The sequence below is a fragment of the Echinops telfairi genome, unplaced genomic scaffold (assembly GCF_000313985.2).
Source record: "Echinops telfairi isolate 266 unplaced genomic scaffold, ASM31398v2 ScPeMD7_655;HRSCAF=1070, whole genome shotgun sequence".
Classification (NCBI taxonomy): domain Eukaryota; kingdom Metazoa; phylum Chordata; class Mammalia; order Afrosoricida; family Tenrecidae; genus Echinops; species Echinops telfairi.
In genome coordinates, this window is record NW_022104553.1 from 30,428,277 (window position 1) to 30,442,573 (window position 14,297).

At 56.5% G+C, this 14,297-nt stretch overlaps 2 protein-coding genes across 2 annotated transcripts in view; one reads left to right on the plus strand and one right to left on the minus strand.

Moving 5' to 3' along the window:
• ITPKC (inositol-trisphosphate 3-kinase C) overlaps positions 1-4,149 on the minus strand; it is a 22,542-nt gene extending 18,393 nt beyond the window's left edge. The window contains exon 1 of the mRNA XM_045292699.1: positions 4,114-4,149. Coding sequence (XP_045148634.1) covers positions 4,114-4,149 — 36 coding nt within the window. The remainder of the gene's footprint in view (positions 1-4,113) is intronic.
• A 1,310-nt stretch (positions 4,150-5,459) lies between these two features.
• Positions 5,460-14,297, plus strand: part of COQ8B (coenzyme Q8B) — a 16,351-nt gene continuing 7,513 nt past the window's right edge. Inside the window, 10 exon segments of the mRNA XM_013006726.3 lie at positions 5,460-5,551; positions 5,875-5,979; positions 6,091-6,210; positions 6,323-6,389; positions 8,261-8,338; positions 11,811-11,933; positions 12,041-12,126; positions 12,865-13,005; positions 13,096-13,177; positions 13,737-13,830. Coding sequence (XP_012862180.2) covers positions 5,878-5,979; positions 6,091-6,210; positions 6,323-6,389; positions 8,261-8,338; positions 11,811-11,933; positions 12,041-12,126; positions 12,865-13,005; positions 13,096-13,177; positions 13,737-13,830 — 893 coding nt within the window. The 5' untranslated portion in view covers positions 5,460-5,551; positions 5,875-5,877.

A 14,297-nucleotide genomic window follows, 5' to 3' on the forward strand; every position in this document is an offset into this window, starting at 1 on the left:
CTCCGGCGCTCCGGCGCGTGGTCGGGCGCTGGGCCGCGGGGCCTCCTCGGGGTCCACGGAGTCCGGCCTGTGCGCTGACCAGGAGGGGGTCCGGAGGACCCCTCCCCAGGCCCCTGTGACTACTGACCGCCCGCACACTCCCAGCGACCCGCCCCCGGGCCCACCGACGCCCGTCCTTCTCGCCGGCCTGGGGCGCCCCCTCGGCGACTCGGATGGAAGGTGGAGCCCCGGCTGGGCCGCGCGCCCGTAGGGCTCCTTCCCTTGAGCCGGGGACTCCCTCTGCCCCGCCCCTTCGCACCGGTAACGTGCGAACACGCGACCCCGTTCCATGGGCTCCCCAAATCTGCTCCGACTGCCAAGATCTTCCTCAACCGACTGGACCCCTCGGAGACGCCGCCTCTGAGCCTGTCGAGACAGGCTAGCCACAACCGACTCGTTCGTTTACTTGCAGACACCGCGGTATGGCAAGGACTGGACTGACCGTTGTATCCCCCAACGCATAGGAGGAGCTGCCTCCTCAGGGTAGACACAGATGGTGTGAAGGTTTCAGGACTGCCATTCGCAGATGGGGCTTGGCTGGAAATGAGAAGAAACAGCTGCAAACACCCGTTGCTTGCCTTGGGCAAGACTGCTGCAGGAGACCTCTGAAGTGTTAGGGAGCCAAGAAGCCAGTGGAGGACTGAGGTGCTCTTGCTGGGAGCCATGGTGTTTTCAAGGACTTCCTATGCATGCAGAAGGGGGGCAAGGAGTAAGAAAGTCCGTCGAAGCATCAACGGCGGTGGTGAAGAATATTGAAAGCCCCATGGACTGCTAGAAGAACAAAACAAATCTGTCTTGGAAGAATGACAGCCAGAATGCTCCCTAGAAATGAGGCCGGTGGCACTCTACCTCATGTAAATACATTGGGAATGTTTTCAGGCTGGGCCAGCTTTTAGAGAAGTAGAGAGCCAGCTTGGGGAAGTAGAGGGTCAGCAAAACATTGAAAGACCTCCCAACGAGGTGGACTGACCCTGTGGCCAAACCCTGCCTGGACCTGCATCCTCCTTCCAATCGTGTTTGAGCGCACGGCTGCAGCTAGTGTGTGAATCATCTCATTGAAAGGGCTTCCCCATCAAATCGAAAGTCTGGGCTGTGGGGTCCTACTGGGTGATATAATTTGCTTTTGAGCCTAAGGCATGGTGGAGGATGTCAAGTATCTTCTGTGAATCCTTTCGCAATCCTTCTCTGTGAGAGCTCTTTATGCCCTCTCCCTCCCCATGGCTCCCAGCCCATTGAGGGTAAAAGCCACACCGCATGGTTTGGATCCAATTACCTCCCTACCTTTATCTCACCTCCTCCCTCACTGACCATTTTGCTATTCTCCAAGATATCCAGCACCTTCTTGCCTTAGGGCCTTTGCACTGGCCATTTCCTCTACCCAGGATGCCTTTCCCCAGGGATCCTCACCTCCTTCAGGCTTTTTTATTCACGTGGTGAGGTCAGACCTTCCCCAGGCAACTCTCCGTAGTAGAGTCTGACTCTGCTTCGCAGCCTGCCCTTTTCCCTGCTTAAGTCTTCCCTTCGGTGCCTGCCACCTTTATACCACAAGGCTTTAAAAAGTTCTTGGCAAAATGCCATTATCTCTTCATTCTATTGTTCCATGCACTTTGTGACGTACCCTCCTTGTGTGTCCCCTGCCAGAAGCCAGCACCACGAGAGCAAGGGAGTTTGACCCGTTTCATTCCTCGCTGTGTCGCCAGCACACAGGACGCCAGACCCAACCCAGGGAGGCTATTCTGACTCACAGCAATCCTATATAGGGTGTCTGAGACTCTACATCTTTAAGGGAGCAGCCAGCCTCCTGTGTGTCTCCTACAGGGCGGCTTGTGGGCTTGAACCACAGACCTGGCATTAGCAGCCCAATGCTAACCCACAGCACCACCAAGGCTCCTTCGAAAAGCACTCACTCAAAAAACTCAAGCAAGTCCATTCCAGCGCCTGGAGACCCTGTGGGACAGTAGAACTGCCCCTGTGGGTTTCTAAGGCGGTCAGCTTTTTTTTCCTACTGCTTTATTGGCACATAATCCAAGTATCATACAATTCAATAGTTCAACCATATCAATAAGTACCACAATTTTAGAACTTTTTCTTTCTTATACACCTTGTTATTAGCTCCCCATTTCTCCCCAACCCTGCCATGCACCCAAGAAACCGTCCATCCAGTTACTGCCTCTATAGATTCACCCCCCTGGATTTCATACACTGAAAAACATACAAAGCCGAGAGACCATAACAATAACAAGATGAGACCGTGGAAAACCTCAAACAGAAAGCAAAAAAGATAAAAAGTAAAGCAACTTTAAAATGGGTCAACCCTGTGTGATCATGAGATGTTGACGGCATCAGGTATCAAAAGATTTAAAACGAACAAGAACAAGTATATCGTTGGGAATGAAGGGGGTTGCAGTGGATACCCAAAACTCATCTGTAGACAATTGGATACTCCCTATAGAAGGGTTATAAAGAAGGGCTGAATCAACCAAGGTGAGTATAGCACTGATGAAACACACATCATTCCTTGGTTCCTGAATGCTTCCACCCTCCGCCCCCGCACTACCATGACCCAGTTCTACTTTACAAATCTGGCTATATCGGAATACACACATTGGTCCAGATAAGAGCTCTGGACACATGGAATTCAGGACAGATAAACCCCTCAGGAACAGTAGTGGGAGTAGCGATATCATGAGGGGAGGAGGATGGACAGGGAGGGGGAAGGGGGAAAGGGGGAATCCATCATAAGGTTGGATATATAGTTCCCCCAAGGGGATGAATAACAAAAATATGGATGAAAGGAGACAATGGACAGTGTAAGATACAAAATAATATGTAATTAATCAAGGATGGGAGGGTGGAGGAGGGAGGAAAAAAAGAGGAGCTTATACCAAGGGCTCAAGTAGAAAATGTATTGGAAATGATGGCAACCTATGTACAAATTCGCTTGATACCAATGATGTATGGATAAGAGCTGTAAGAGCCTCCAATAAAATGATTTTTTTAAATTAAAAATAAAGTGGTTAAAAGGGAGATCAAATGATAAAGTGTTACATTTTCCCCTACCTATATCTGCTGTAATCCACTGTCCAATGCACAGCCAGGCTGATAGCCAGGCTGTGCACATCCTTGGTCTGTGTTCAGAAGGGATTCGCCAGTGGTCTAATCCACTTATATTTCCCCTTCATTTTTTTGGTTTTAACTGAAAGAAGTTTAAAATGGATCAAAAGGGGCATCAAGTAAGATGTTACATTTTAACCTAACCACACCTACTATAATCTTCTCTACTCTGACAACAAAACTGTTCACACCCTTCGACTATGGTCAGAAGGGATTCACTGGACACCTGATCTATGTACATGGATTTGGGGCTTCCAGCGCCGTAGCCTTCTTCAAACCACGTGTCTACCATTTCAGCTCGGACACCATTCCCTCCGGATTTGGATTACTTGGTTTACAATCCCTGGATCCCACAGCCTGGTGTGCTTCTTCCATGTGGACTTAGTTGACCCCTCATAGTCATGACTCTTGATGGGAGCACAAAGCCTCGTCTTTCTCCTTCGGAGCAGCTGGGGGTTTTGAACGGCTGAACTTGTGATTAGCAACCCAATTCGGAACCCACTATGCCACCAGCGCTCCAATGAGGAAAGCACTCAGTGAATGCTTAATACAAGTTTTCAAAAGGAATTTTCTTTTGGACTCGCTGCCATTGAATTGATGGCTGCTCCTAGTGACCCTATAGGACAGGGAAGAATTGCTCCTTCAGGTTTCTGAGACCGTAACATGTACAGACACAGAAAGTCTTGCCCTTTCTCCCACAGAGCGGCTGGTGGAGTCAAACTGCTGACCCTGTTGTTAGCAACCTAATGCGTAACCACCACGCCACCAAGGCCCCTTTTCTTTCTCTCCTATAGTGAGTACCCATACTGTGTGCTCAGCTCTGTCTGGCCAACACTGAGCCCGAGGGACTGTCGCAGCCCATTTTACAGATGAGAACCACAGAGGCAGAGTCGACCCATCTCAAGCTTTTTTGCTTGCAGCAATGGGGCTGTTTGATACCACCTCCCAGGTGTGACTCACAGCCAGCCTCAGCCCTGCCCGGCTGGGGATTGTCATCGATGCGTCTCATCTATTTTTGCTTCTAAGGGTGAACTGCCACCTAGCACCTGAGTCAGACCCTCGTTGTCGCCAGGTGGTGGGAAGGGAGGCGTGTTTGTCTTGAGACTGAGTCACGGCAGGAAAGGACACCTGAGGTTAGAAAATGAGTCACCTCTTCCCCCTACCAGTGAGAATTCAGAGGCAGGAACACACACCACACACACACACATGCACACACCTGGCACATGATACAGGCTGGGTAGCGGTGAGGCCCAGGCAGGGTGAAGGATTCCTCTCTCTCAGGCCACACCGCCCAAGGATGGCCACGGGGAGTCTGATTCCCCTTAAGGAGAGGGAGGACGTGGGGGAAGCTGTCACACCTTGGTCTCCCAGCCAACTGCTTCTATTCCAGACTGAGGGGTGAGTCAGCCTTTGGGGGAGCAGGTTCTATGCCTGCCTCTCTCAACTTCTACCCCGCCCTGTCTCCTTCCCTTCCCGGGGGGTGGGGGTTTCTGAGTGTGTTGTGGGGAATAGGAGGCCTGCAGGAAACACCATCCCGCTGTTGGGCGGGGAGGTTGTATGAGGGAGCCCAGCGCCAGGGTGCAGGGGCTGAGCGTGATGTGTGCGGGAGAAACGGGTTGGGAGAGGCAGGGGGCTCGGGCCAAGGGAGGAGGCTGGGTGCCAGGAGGTGGGTGTGTAAAGCAGAGAGGAGGTGTGCCAAGTGGGGGGCTGTTCACACGGGGAACGTTTGCCGTGGAGTGTGTGTGTAGAGCAAGCCGGGGGAGCAAATAGGAGGAAAGGGGCGTGCAGGGAGAGGTGTGGAGAGGGATTTCTACAAAAGAGGCGACACGCTGGGCTGCCGCCGGGAGAAAGATGGGGCTGCAGGCTCCCGCAGACTGACCGCCCGGGAGACCCCCAGAGGCAGTCCTGCTCGGTCCTACGGGTCGCGGGGAGTAAGGAGCCGGCTCCGCGCCGATGGGGATTTAAGTGATGGCCACAAAATGAGCGCAGTCGGGACAAGAAGAGTCGCTGCCCGTAGTGGCAGAGGATAAAAGGTCACGTGCGTGCTCACGTGGCGGCCCAACGATTCCCAAACGCCCCCAAAGCCCTCTCCCAGGTCCGGCAACGGCGCTTCGGCTCCGCCCCTTCACGCCGCGGGGCGTGTTTCGTGCCAGTCAGGGAGCCGCTGCTCCGCCATTGGCTAGCTGACCGGAGGGGGCGGGTGTTCGGAGGCTCCCGGAAGTACAAAAGCTCCCACGCGTTGCGGAGCCGGCACTACGGAGCTGTGGGTACTTAGCAACGGGGGGAGGCCACCCACCTCCAAGTAACAGAGTTGGGGGGGACACGGGAGGAATAGTGGGTGCCTAGCGACAGGGAAAGGCGGTTTCTAGCAACGAGAGAGGCTCAGGGAAGTGGAAAGGTAGTCCTGAAGGATCTGAGGGTGTATAGCAACCAGGGGGAAGGACCTTAGCAAAGTGGTTGGGGGTGGGGGGGTGGGGGCTGGTGGAAAGTGGGTTTGAGGAGGTGCACTGGGACAGCTAGGGGTTCCCAGCAAGGTGAATAGGAGTCAGGAGAAACTAGGGGGGATCCGAACGAGGAAGAAGGTCCTGGGTGGGTGGGGGGTAATGAGGGAGGGAATCTTTACAGAAGGTGGGTCCAAGACTTGAGGCCCTGGAAGAGCAGAGGGTCACCCACAACCCCCCCTTCCCCACCGGAATAATAATCCCTCCTCTTTTCCCTCAGGCGATGTGGCTGGAGGTGGGGGGCCTACTGCGGGGGACCTGTGGGCAGCAGGCCCGGGCCATTGGCTTGCCTTGTGGGGCTCTGGGGCCAGGGCCCTACTGGTGGGTAAGAGAGAGGGGAGTCCCTAAGAAAGTTGGGGGGAAGGTATAAGGAGAGGGGAGAGGCCCCAAAGGATCCTGTGTCCTCCAGTTCTTACCAAAGTACATTATCTCCCAGGGGGTTTATGGGCGTTCTCAGGCCCAAAGGGTCCACCAGGATGGGCCTCATAGAGGCCTGAACGAGGAGGACATTCGCCAGGCACGGGAGGCCCGGCCCAGAAAGACACCTCGGCCTCAGGTATCATTGTTCCCCACCTTCCCCCTGGTGACACTCCACGGGGGCTGCTGCACCCTGGACTTGGGGCATGGTGTACCCCCCGCTGCTGCCCTGACTCCCCCTCTTTTCCCAGCTGAGTGACCGCGCTCGAGAACGCACCGTGCCTGCCTCCCGCATCAGCCGCTTGGCCAACTTTGGGGGTAGGTGTGACTGGGGTGGGGGAGAGGAGCCCAGGTGGGCCATCCGGTTACCCATTGGGCTGCTAACTTGCCACTCCTCTGGAGGAAGCTAGGAGGTCTTCTGCTCCGGTCAGGAAATTCACAGGGAGAGCAGTTCTACCGCATCCTATAGGGTGGCTGTGAGTCGAGACCCACTCATTGGCAGTATGGTTTGGGTTTAGTAGGGTGTCAGGACCTAGGAGAACAACAACAAAAAACCCCAAACTAAACCACCACTCAAAACCACTCACTTGACCTTGACTCATAAGGACCTTCTAGGACAGGGTAGAACTGGTTGCTCCCAGATCTAGGAGAGAGGGACTGATATTTACAGAAGCAGGTGATAGAGTGAGGCAGAGGGAGACAGAGAAATGGGGAAAAGAGGCGGAAGGCCGAGTGAGACCCACAAACCTGAGAGAAAGGACGGTACGTGACACAGCATTTACTGGACCGTCAGGACCCTTGCCCATTTTGTTTGGCTGCACTGAATCATGAGCGCTGGTTCCCTTATTAGCAGTGAGGACACAGAGGCCAAGAGAGGCCAGCTCATTTGCCTTGAGGCCATGCAGCTGGATTGTTCACCCTCTGGGCTGCAGCCAGCATTGAAAACGAGAGATGAGTCTGCCTTCGTGGCAGTAATGGAAAATATTGATCACACACACACACCCCTCTCTCTGTCTCGGATGATGCAGATAGCTTGACTGTGGATCATGGTTCCAGTTGTAAAGATACCGATTCTTAAGCCGAAGAGGCAGTAGCGAGCCGGGTGGTTAGAGCTTTGGCACTTGGCTGCTTACAAGGTCTAACTCCACGGTGCCTGCCCCACTTTGTGGCCCTGGGGCAAGTTCAGGGAGCTTCTCCAAGTCTCGCTTTTTGTGAAAACAAAAAAGCATCTGCCACAGACATGCTGAATCCATGCTCATAACTCAGGATCTGAGAACTCACTCATTCGACCCGCTCGCTGCCATTGAGTCGATGCCAACTCATAGCGCCCCCTGTAGGACAGAGGAGAACTGCCCCTGTGGGTTGCCAAGGCTACCAGTCTTTACAGAGTAGAAAGCGTCATCTTCCTCCCTCGGAGCAGCTGGTGGAGTCGAACTGTTGACCTCGCGGTTAGCAGGCCACTAAGCCACCAGGCCCTGGGAACAGTACCTGGCATGTAGCAGGCTCTCCCAAGACTCCCAGCAGCACTCTATTTCCAGAGGTAGTGCCGGTAAAGGAGGCAGAGAGAGCCACAGTGTCCTTACGGATGAGGAGAGAGGAAGTCAGAGCTGGAGGGGGAACAGAAAGGGAGGGTCGGAGGCTGAAGCAGATGGACCTGGTAGAGAGAAGGGCAAGATGGGGAAAGAGCCCCTCCGGCGGGGGTGGGGAATGAGTGTGAAGAGGAGGAGGTGGAGATGGAGAAACCGGAGTCACAGGTAGACAGAGACATGAGGGCATCCTTCTGGGACCACCTTAACCTTGCCTGTACCCTAGAATCACCTAGAAGTCTTAAAAAAAAAAAATCCCCCACACCAAGCTTTAGCTCAGATCAGTCACATCAGATCAGTCATGTCAGCATCTCAGTGGGGGAGCCTGGGCATGGTATTTATAAACGCTTCTCAACCGAGGTACTGTGAGGCTTGGGCCGAGAACTGCTGGCTCGGGACAAAGCTGAGGAGAGAGCTAGAGAAAAGTCAGCCAGCAGGGGCCCCCCACCCCATGGCAATAAGAGACAGAGATGGGGACTGGGGCATGCAGAGAGTGGGGGAAACCAGTGCTGAGAGGAGGCCTGAGGAGGGACAGAGAGGGTAGGGGGTGGGCCCTGCCAGACCATCAGCCAGCCTTCTCTCTCACCCGACCCCCACCCCCAGGACTGGCTGTAGGCTTGGGGCTGGGAGCACTGGCCGAGGTGGCCAAGAAGACCCTACCTGGAAGATACCTCCAGTCAGGTGAGTGAGCCACAGGCTGCTTGGCTTCTGACTCTGCCTTTGCTGTGTGACCTGGGGCAAGGGGCTTCTTTCAGAGATTTGTCTGGAAAATGAAGGTAGATGATAAGGTGCCCACCTCTCAGAACCAGAGCCCAGTGCTAAGCTGCTGTCGTGGTTAGGCTTAATAGCAACGTGTCTCCGGCGAAAAACTTGTAGGCCGCGGACGTGGAGTTTCTCATGTGGAGCAGGTGTGCCGGGGGTGTCTTTAGTCTGGCTGAGGTGGAGCTAGACGTGGGGAGATAGGACTTTGTCAAGGGTCAGAGTCCTCTGAGGCCCATGTCTTCAAACAAAAAAGTGGATAAGGATGAAATGCTCAAGATCCAAGCAATGGATTTGCATTACGATGATGGCGACGAATATTGAAGGTACCACGGCTGGCCGGAAGAACCAACAAATCTGTCCTGGAAGAAGTACAGCCAGAATGCTCCTTAGAGGCAAGGATGGTGAGACTGCGCAGGCACATACTTTGGACATGTGGTCGGGAGAGACCAGCCCCTGGCGAAGGACACTATGCTTGGTAAAGGAGAGGGGCAGCGAAAAAGAGGAAGACCCTCGAGGAGATGGACTGACACCGGGGCTGCGACAGTGGTCTGCAATTGGGAGGGTGGCGCCGGGGCAGCCGGCATTTGGTTCTGTTGTATGTCTGGGTTGCTGTGAGTTGGAACCAACCACACTCTAGATCAGCAGTTCTCAACCTGTGGGTCTCGACCCCTTTAGGGGTTGAATGACCCTTTCACACATTGGCAAAATGACAGTGATGAAGTAGCAACGAAAATATTATGGTTGTGGGGGGGTCACCACCACATGAGGAACTGTATTAAAGGGTCACGGCATTAGGAAGGTTGAGAACCAGTGCTCTAGATTAAAGGGACGTTGACCATCGTGGACCGTGTAAACCGTCACTGGGTCTCCGTTTGGGGAAAAGCAGAGCAAAATCAGACTTGGAGGGGGGACCCTTAGGGAAATGTAAGGGCTGCATCCACCTCCACCCACTGCTGGGCAGGCGGTTCCAGCTCACAGCGCCCCCTGCAGGACCAAGTGGAACCGCCCCACAGGGTTTTCCCAGGCTGTAATCTTCATGGAAATGGACGGCTTTCTCCCATGGACTTGAACCGTTGACCTTGCAGTTAGTCCTATCAGCGCCTAACCCCTCGTGCCACCAGGGGTCCTTAGGACTGGATAGTAGATAATGTGAAGGACTCCAGGCTCATTTTTCTGAGGTCAGCATCATGGGGCTATGATGAGCCAGACAAATGCAATGCCACTGTTGTTAGGAAGAGACTGGGGAAGGTGTCAGGCCTTGACTTCCGGCGTACAATTACATTCAAGTGGCTGAGCTCAATAAGAATTTTAGTAACCGCAGTCACAGCCCCCTCCACCTTCACCCCCGGGAAGCAGAGGGGGCCGCGTGTGGCGTTGCTGGGGAGAGGCCCAGGCCATCGTTCCTGGTTCTGCACAGGCACCTTTGCTGTCTGGCCGGACACTTTCAAAATGACAAGTTGGGTGGTGAGGCGTGAGGCAGACCCAAGTCTGCACCCGGCTCTGCCACGTACATGCTGTGTTACCCAGGGCCATGCACTGCATCTCTCTGAGTCTCTTACATAGTCGCCTGGTAAGTCAAGGCATTAGGCGTTCTAGCTGCAGGAGTGTCCACAGGGAGGAGGCTGCTGCCTGCCACGGGGCGAGCACTCAAGCAAGAGCAACAAACACACCCACTGCCTGTTCGGGCCAATCCCAACTCATAGCGACCAGACAGGACAGGGTCGAACCGCCCCTCTGGGTTCCCAAGGTGATAACTCTTTACCAGGAGCAAAATGTCTTGTTTTTCTCCCTGGGAGTGGCTGGTGGATTCGAACTGCCGACCCTGTGGTCAGTTCTCCCCCGACCTCCAGGGTCAGTGATGTGAAAATGCAGCGAGAGAGGACGGGAATGATTGCTAACGGCCTCCAAGGTCCCTTTTTTCATGGTGGTCGCAACCACCCCGGCTGTCCTAAGAGCCACCCAATGGTAGACCTGTGAATTACATCTCGGTGAAGCTACACCAGAGGACCTCCTGGGCCCCCCACCCCCAAGCGGTGGATGTAGGTTATAGGGGTGGCTGGGCATGTGGGTGATGTTCGCTGGTATTTGCCACAGAAGAGATGAGAGCAGAGGAGGTTACAGCATAAGAACACGCGCGGACGCGTGCGCTCCACAGGCGCTCCACGGGCAACACTGGGAGAGGCCTGGGAACCTCTGGAAAGGTTCATGGCAAACCCAGGGAAGAACGGGAGTGAATGGGGGTGGGGCATCTTACTGTTCTATGAAACTAACTCCATTTTCACAGTCCCTCGGAAGCCTCTCAGAGGTACCCCCAGGGTACCACCCCCCCTACACACACACACTGAAATTCGCAAGCCCAGGAGTTCCCGAGGACCACGGACTGCTGCAAGGACAAGCCGATCCATCCTGGAAGAAGTACGGCCCGAGTGCTCCTTCCAGGCAAGGCAGGCGAGATTTCGTCGTCAGGAGAGACCAGTCCCTGGAGAAGGACCTGGTGGAGAGGAGGGGTAGAGATGCGTGGGCTGCCACCGTGGGTCCGAACCTGAGAACCTTTGAGGGTGGGGTGGGGTGGGGTGGGGCGCGCGCAGGACCGGGCAGTGCTGCCTTCTGCTGTGCCCAGGGTCAACTCGAGAGCACTTAGCGACAACAAAGAAGCGCCAGGAGGGCCCCCCATGTCCCCTCCTGGTCACGCCCGGTTTCTGCCGCCCTCCGGCCTTGGACCACCCTGGTCTCGCTCCTCACAGGAATGGACCCGGGCAGCGGCCCCCTCCGAAGCCAGGCTCCTCGGGCGCCGCGCTTCCTCTGCGACGCGGGCCGGGGTCGTGCGTGGCACCGGGGATGGCGAGCTCGCGCCTCCGTTTCCCACCCGTGACGCGACCTAAAGAACCACCATTCCCCTGTGGTCATCGCTGATGGGATGGCCGTGGAGACGCCCACCTGGGGGCGGGGCTAGAGCCTCCTGGGCCCCGCCCCCCAGCGGGTCTGCCCACGGCACTCTCCAGCTCCTCCCACTCGCCCTACCCACCTGTCGCCTCCGTGGTCTCCACCTTACGCTTGCGGTCCTGGGAGCCCTGGTGTCACGTCGGGCTGCTAACCAGGAGGTCAGCGGTTCAAAGCCACCAGCCACTCCGCAGGAGAAAAATGAGCCTTTCTTGGCCAAACAGAGCACCGTCTTGGAGACCCTTAGGGGCAATTCTAACCTGTCGCTATGAGTCAGCATGGCAGTGAGTTTGGTTTGGCTGAGATCCTAGGAGCCCTCGGACTGTTAACCTGGAGGTCAGTGGTTTGAAACCACTGCCCGGGAGAACGACGACGCCTTCCGTTCCCGTAACAGTTACAGGCTCGGAAACCCACAGACCCTAATACCTATGACGCCCCCCTTGTCCCCCAGAGGGCAGCTCCGGGCCAGACTCCAGCCCGTTCCTGTCGGAAGCCAACGCAGAGCGGATCGTGCAGACCCTGTGCACCGTCCGCGGGGCCGCCCTCAAGATCGGCCAAATGCTCAGCATCCAGGGTACAGCACGACCCCTGACCCCGCTTCTGGATCCGCCTCAACTGCCCTCCCCCCGCCCCCACCCTGGTCCCGCCCCTCACCACGCCTGTCCTCCGCTGTCTCCCAAGATAACAGCTTCATCAGCCCCCAGATACAGCGCGTCTTCGAGCGCGTGCGCCAGAGCGCGGACTTCATGCCGCGCTGGCAGATGATGGTGAGTGCCCAACTCGGCCGCCGCCGCCCTCGTCCCAGCTGTTCGCCGGAAATGACCTCTGTGCCGAGTATTGTGAAGGGCAGGGGGACCTGGTGTGGGGCTAGCAGGCTGGGCTCCAGTCCAAGCCTGTTTCCCCATCTGCGAACTAGGGGCAGTGAGAGCCACTCCCCCCCACCCCCCCGCGGTGGAGTTAAGAACACCGTCTTCAGTGGGCACTGGGAGCAGCCTGGACGCCGCGTGAGCCAGCGGCAGGTTCAGTCCCTGAGCGTTCCAGTGCCTGCCCCTAGGCCCTGGGCGGCCCCTGCCATCCCGGGGTCTGGCGAGTCTGTGTTCTGCTTCCTCTGAACCCGCCCAGCCCCAGGATGTGCTCGGAGCCCTTTTTGCCTGCCTTCAGGGGGCTCCGTGGGTAAGGTCTCCCAGGGCTGCCAATTCACCCCTGCCCCCCTTCCTCCAGATGTCCAAGTGTCATCAAGCCCTGCCACCGGTCTACCACAGATAGTAACAACCTGCTCGGTGCACACTCGAGAGACCCGAGCTGGTCTGGGCCTCTCGGCTGCCTCTGGCTGGTCAGTCACCTGGGCTAGAGGTGACTCTGAGCCTCGGTTTCCTCCTCTGGAGAGTGGGATCGCGGGGAAGAGCTCTCACTAGGCTCCCACGTGGCGAAGGCCCATCATGAGCACTGGGGTCCTGGACACATGCCCCTGCCCGTGACACGGGTGGCCCCCCTCCCCCCTCCAGAGAGTTCTGGAAGAGGAGCTGGGCAGCGACTGGCGGACTAAGGTGGCCTCTTTGGAGGAAGTGCCCTTTGCCGCCGCGTCAATTGGGCAGGTGCACCACGGCACGCTGAGGGACGGCACGGAAGTGGCTGTGAAGATCCAGGTGAGGGGGCCGGCGAGGTGGGAGCGGGCAGGGCCCGGTGCTCCCAGTGGGAAGGACTGAAGCCTTCTCCGCCCTCGTCCTCCCCTGCAGTACCCGGGCGTTGCCCAGAGCATCGAGAGTGACGTGCAGAACCTGCTGGCCTTGCTCAAGATGAGCGTGGCCCTGCCGGAGGGTGAGGCGCCCCTCCCACGGGGCGGGGTGTCTGCGTGCAGATGCGTGTGCATGCATGTATGAGGGGGTGTGGGTGTAGGTGTGAGGAAATGCATGCATGGTATGCATACATGTGGGTGCACAGGAGCAGTGTGTGCGTGGGGTGTTTCCACACGTGCATATGAGGAAATCTGTATGCACGTGATAAGTCTTGTTTGTGCGTGGGCTGTGTGTGTGGAAATGTATGTGTACATGTTGTAAGAGAGAGACGTCCAGGCAGAGAGTCCATAGCAGGGAAAGAGACAACGTAGAACTTCAGAGACGAGCCTCGGCCGGAACTCAAGCAGACACAGAGGGTGAGCAGTGGACTTGCAGGCGTGAGAAAAAGCCACGGAGGCAGAAGGGGCCTGAAGCAGGCTAGCATGTTTGTGAGAATGCGGGAGACAGTGCCCGAGGACGATGGAGCAGGAGTCTGTGTGCGTGTGTGCGCATGTGTGTAGTAAGCAAGGGACTTGCCAAGTGCAGACACCCACGTGGGACTGGGGAGCCGGCCACCCAGCTGACAGGGCTGCTTCTCTCAGGCCTCTTTGCTGAGCAGAGCCTGCAGGCCATGCAGCAGGAGCTGGCCTGGGAGTGTGACTACCGTCGGGAGGCAGCTTGTGCCCAGAACTTCCGGTGAGCTGAGCCTCCTGAGGGGGGGCCGGGGGACCCCTTCCTTTTTGTTTCCCACGTCCTTTCCTCCCGGGCCAAGTGAGAAGTGGAGGCCCCACAGTCCGACAGCTGGAGCCCTGGGGTGGACGGCGGCTCCTGTTCCTGCTCCGCGTTTGTTCCATCATCTCTCCTTCCCGCCTTTCTTCCTCCCCATCTTGTCATCTGTTCCTCTGTCCACCCAATGGTCCATCCATCCATCCTATCTACCCATTCACCCATCTGTTCATCCATCCATCATCTACCCACCCACCCATCTGTCCATCCACCCTCCCACTTATTTCTCCATCCATTCATCCACCTACTCACCCACTGGTCCATTCATCCGTCCACCTATTCATCTACCCACCCACCCACCATCTGCCTGTCCATCCACCCATCCACTTATCTCTCCATCCATTCATCCACCCACCCACCCACTGGTCCACTCATCC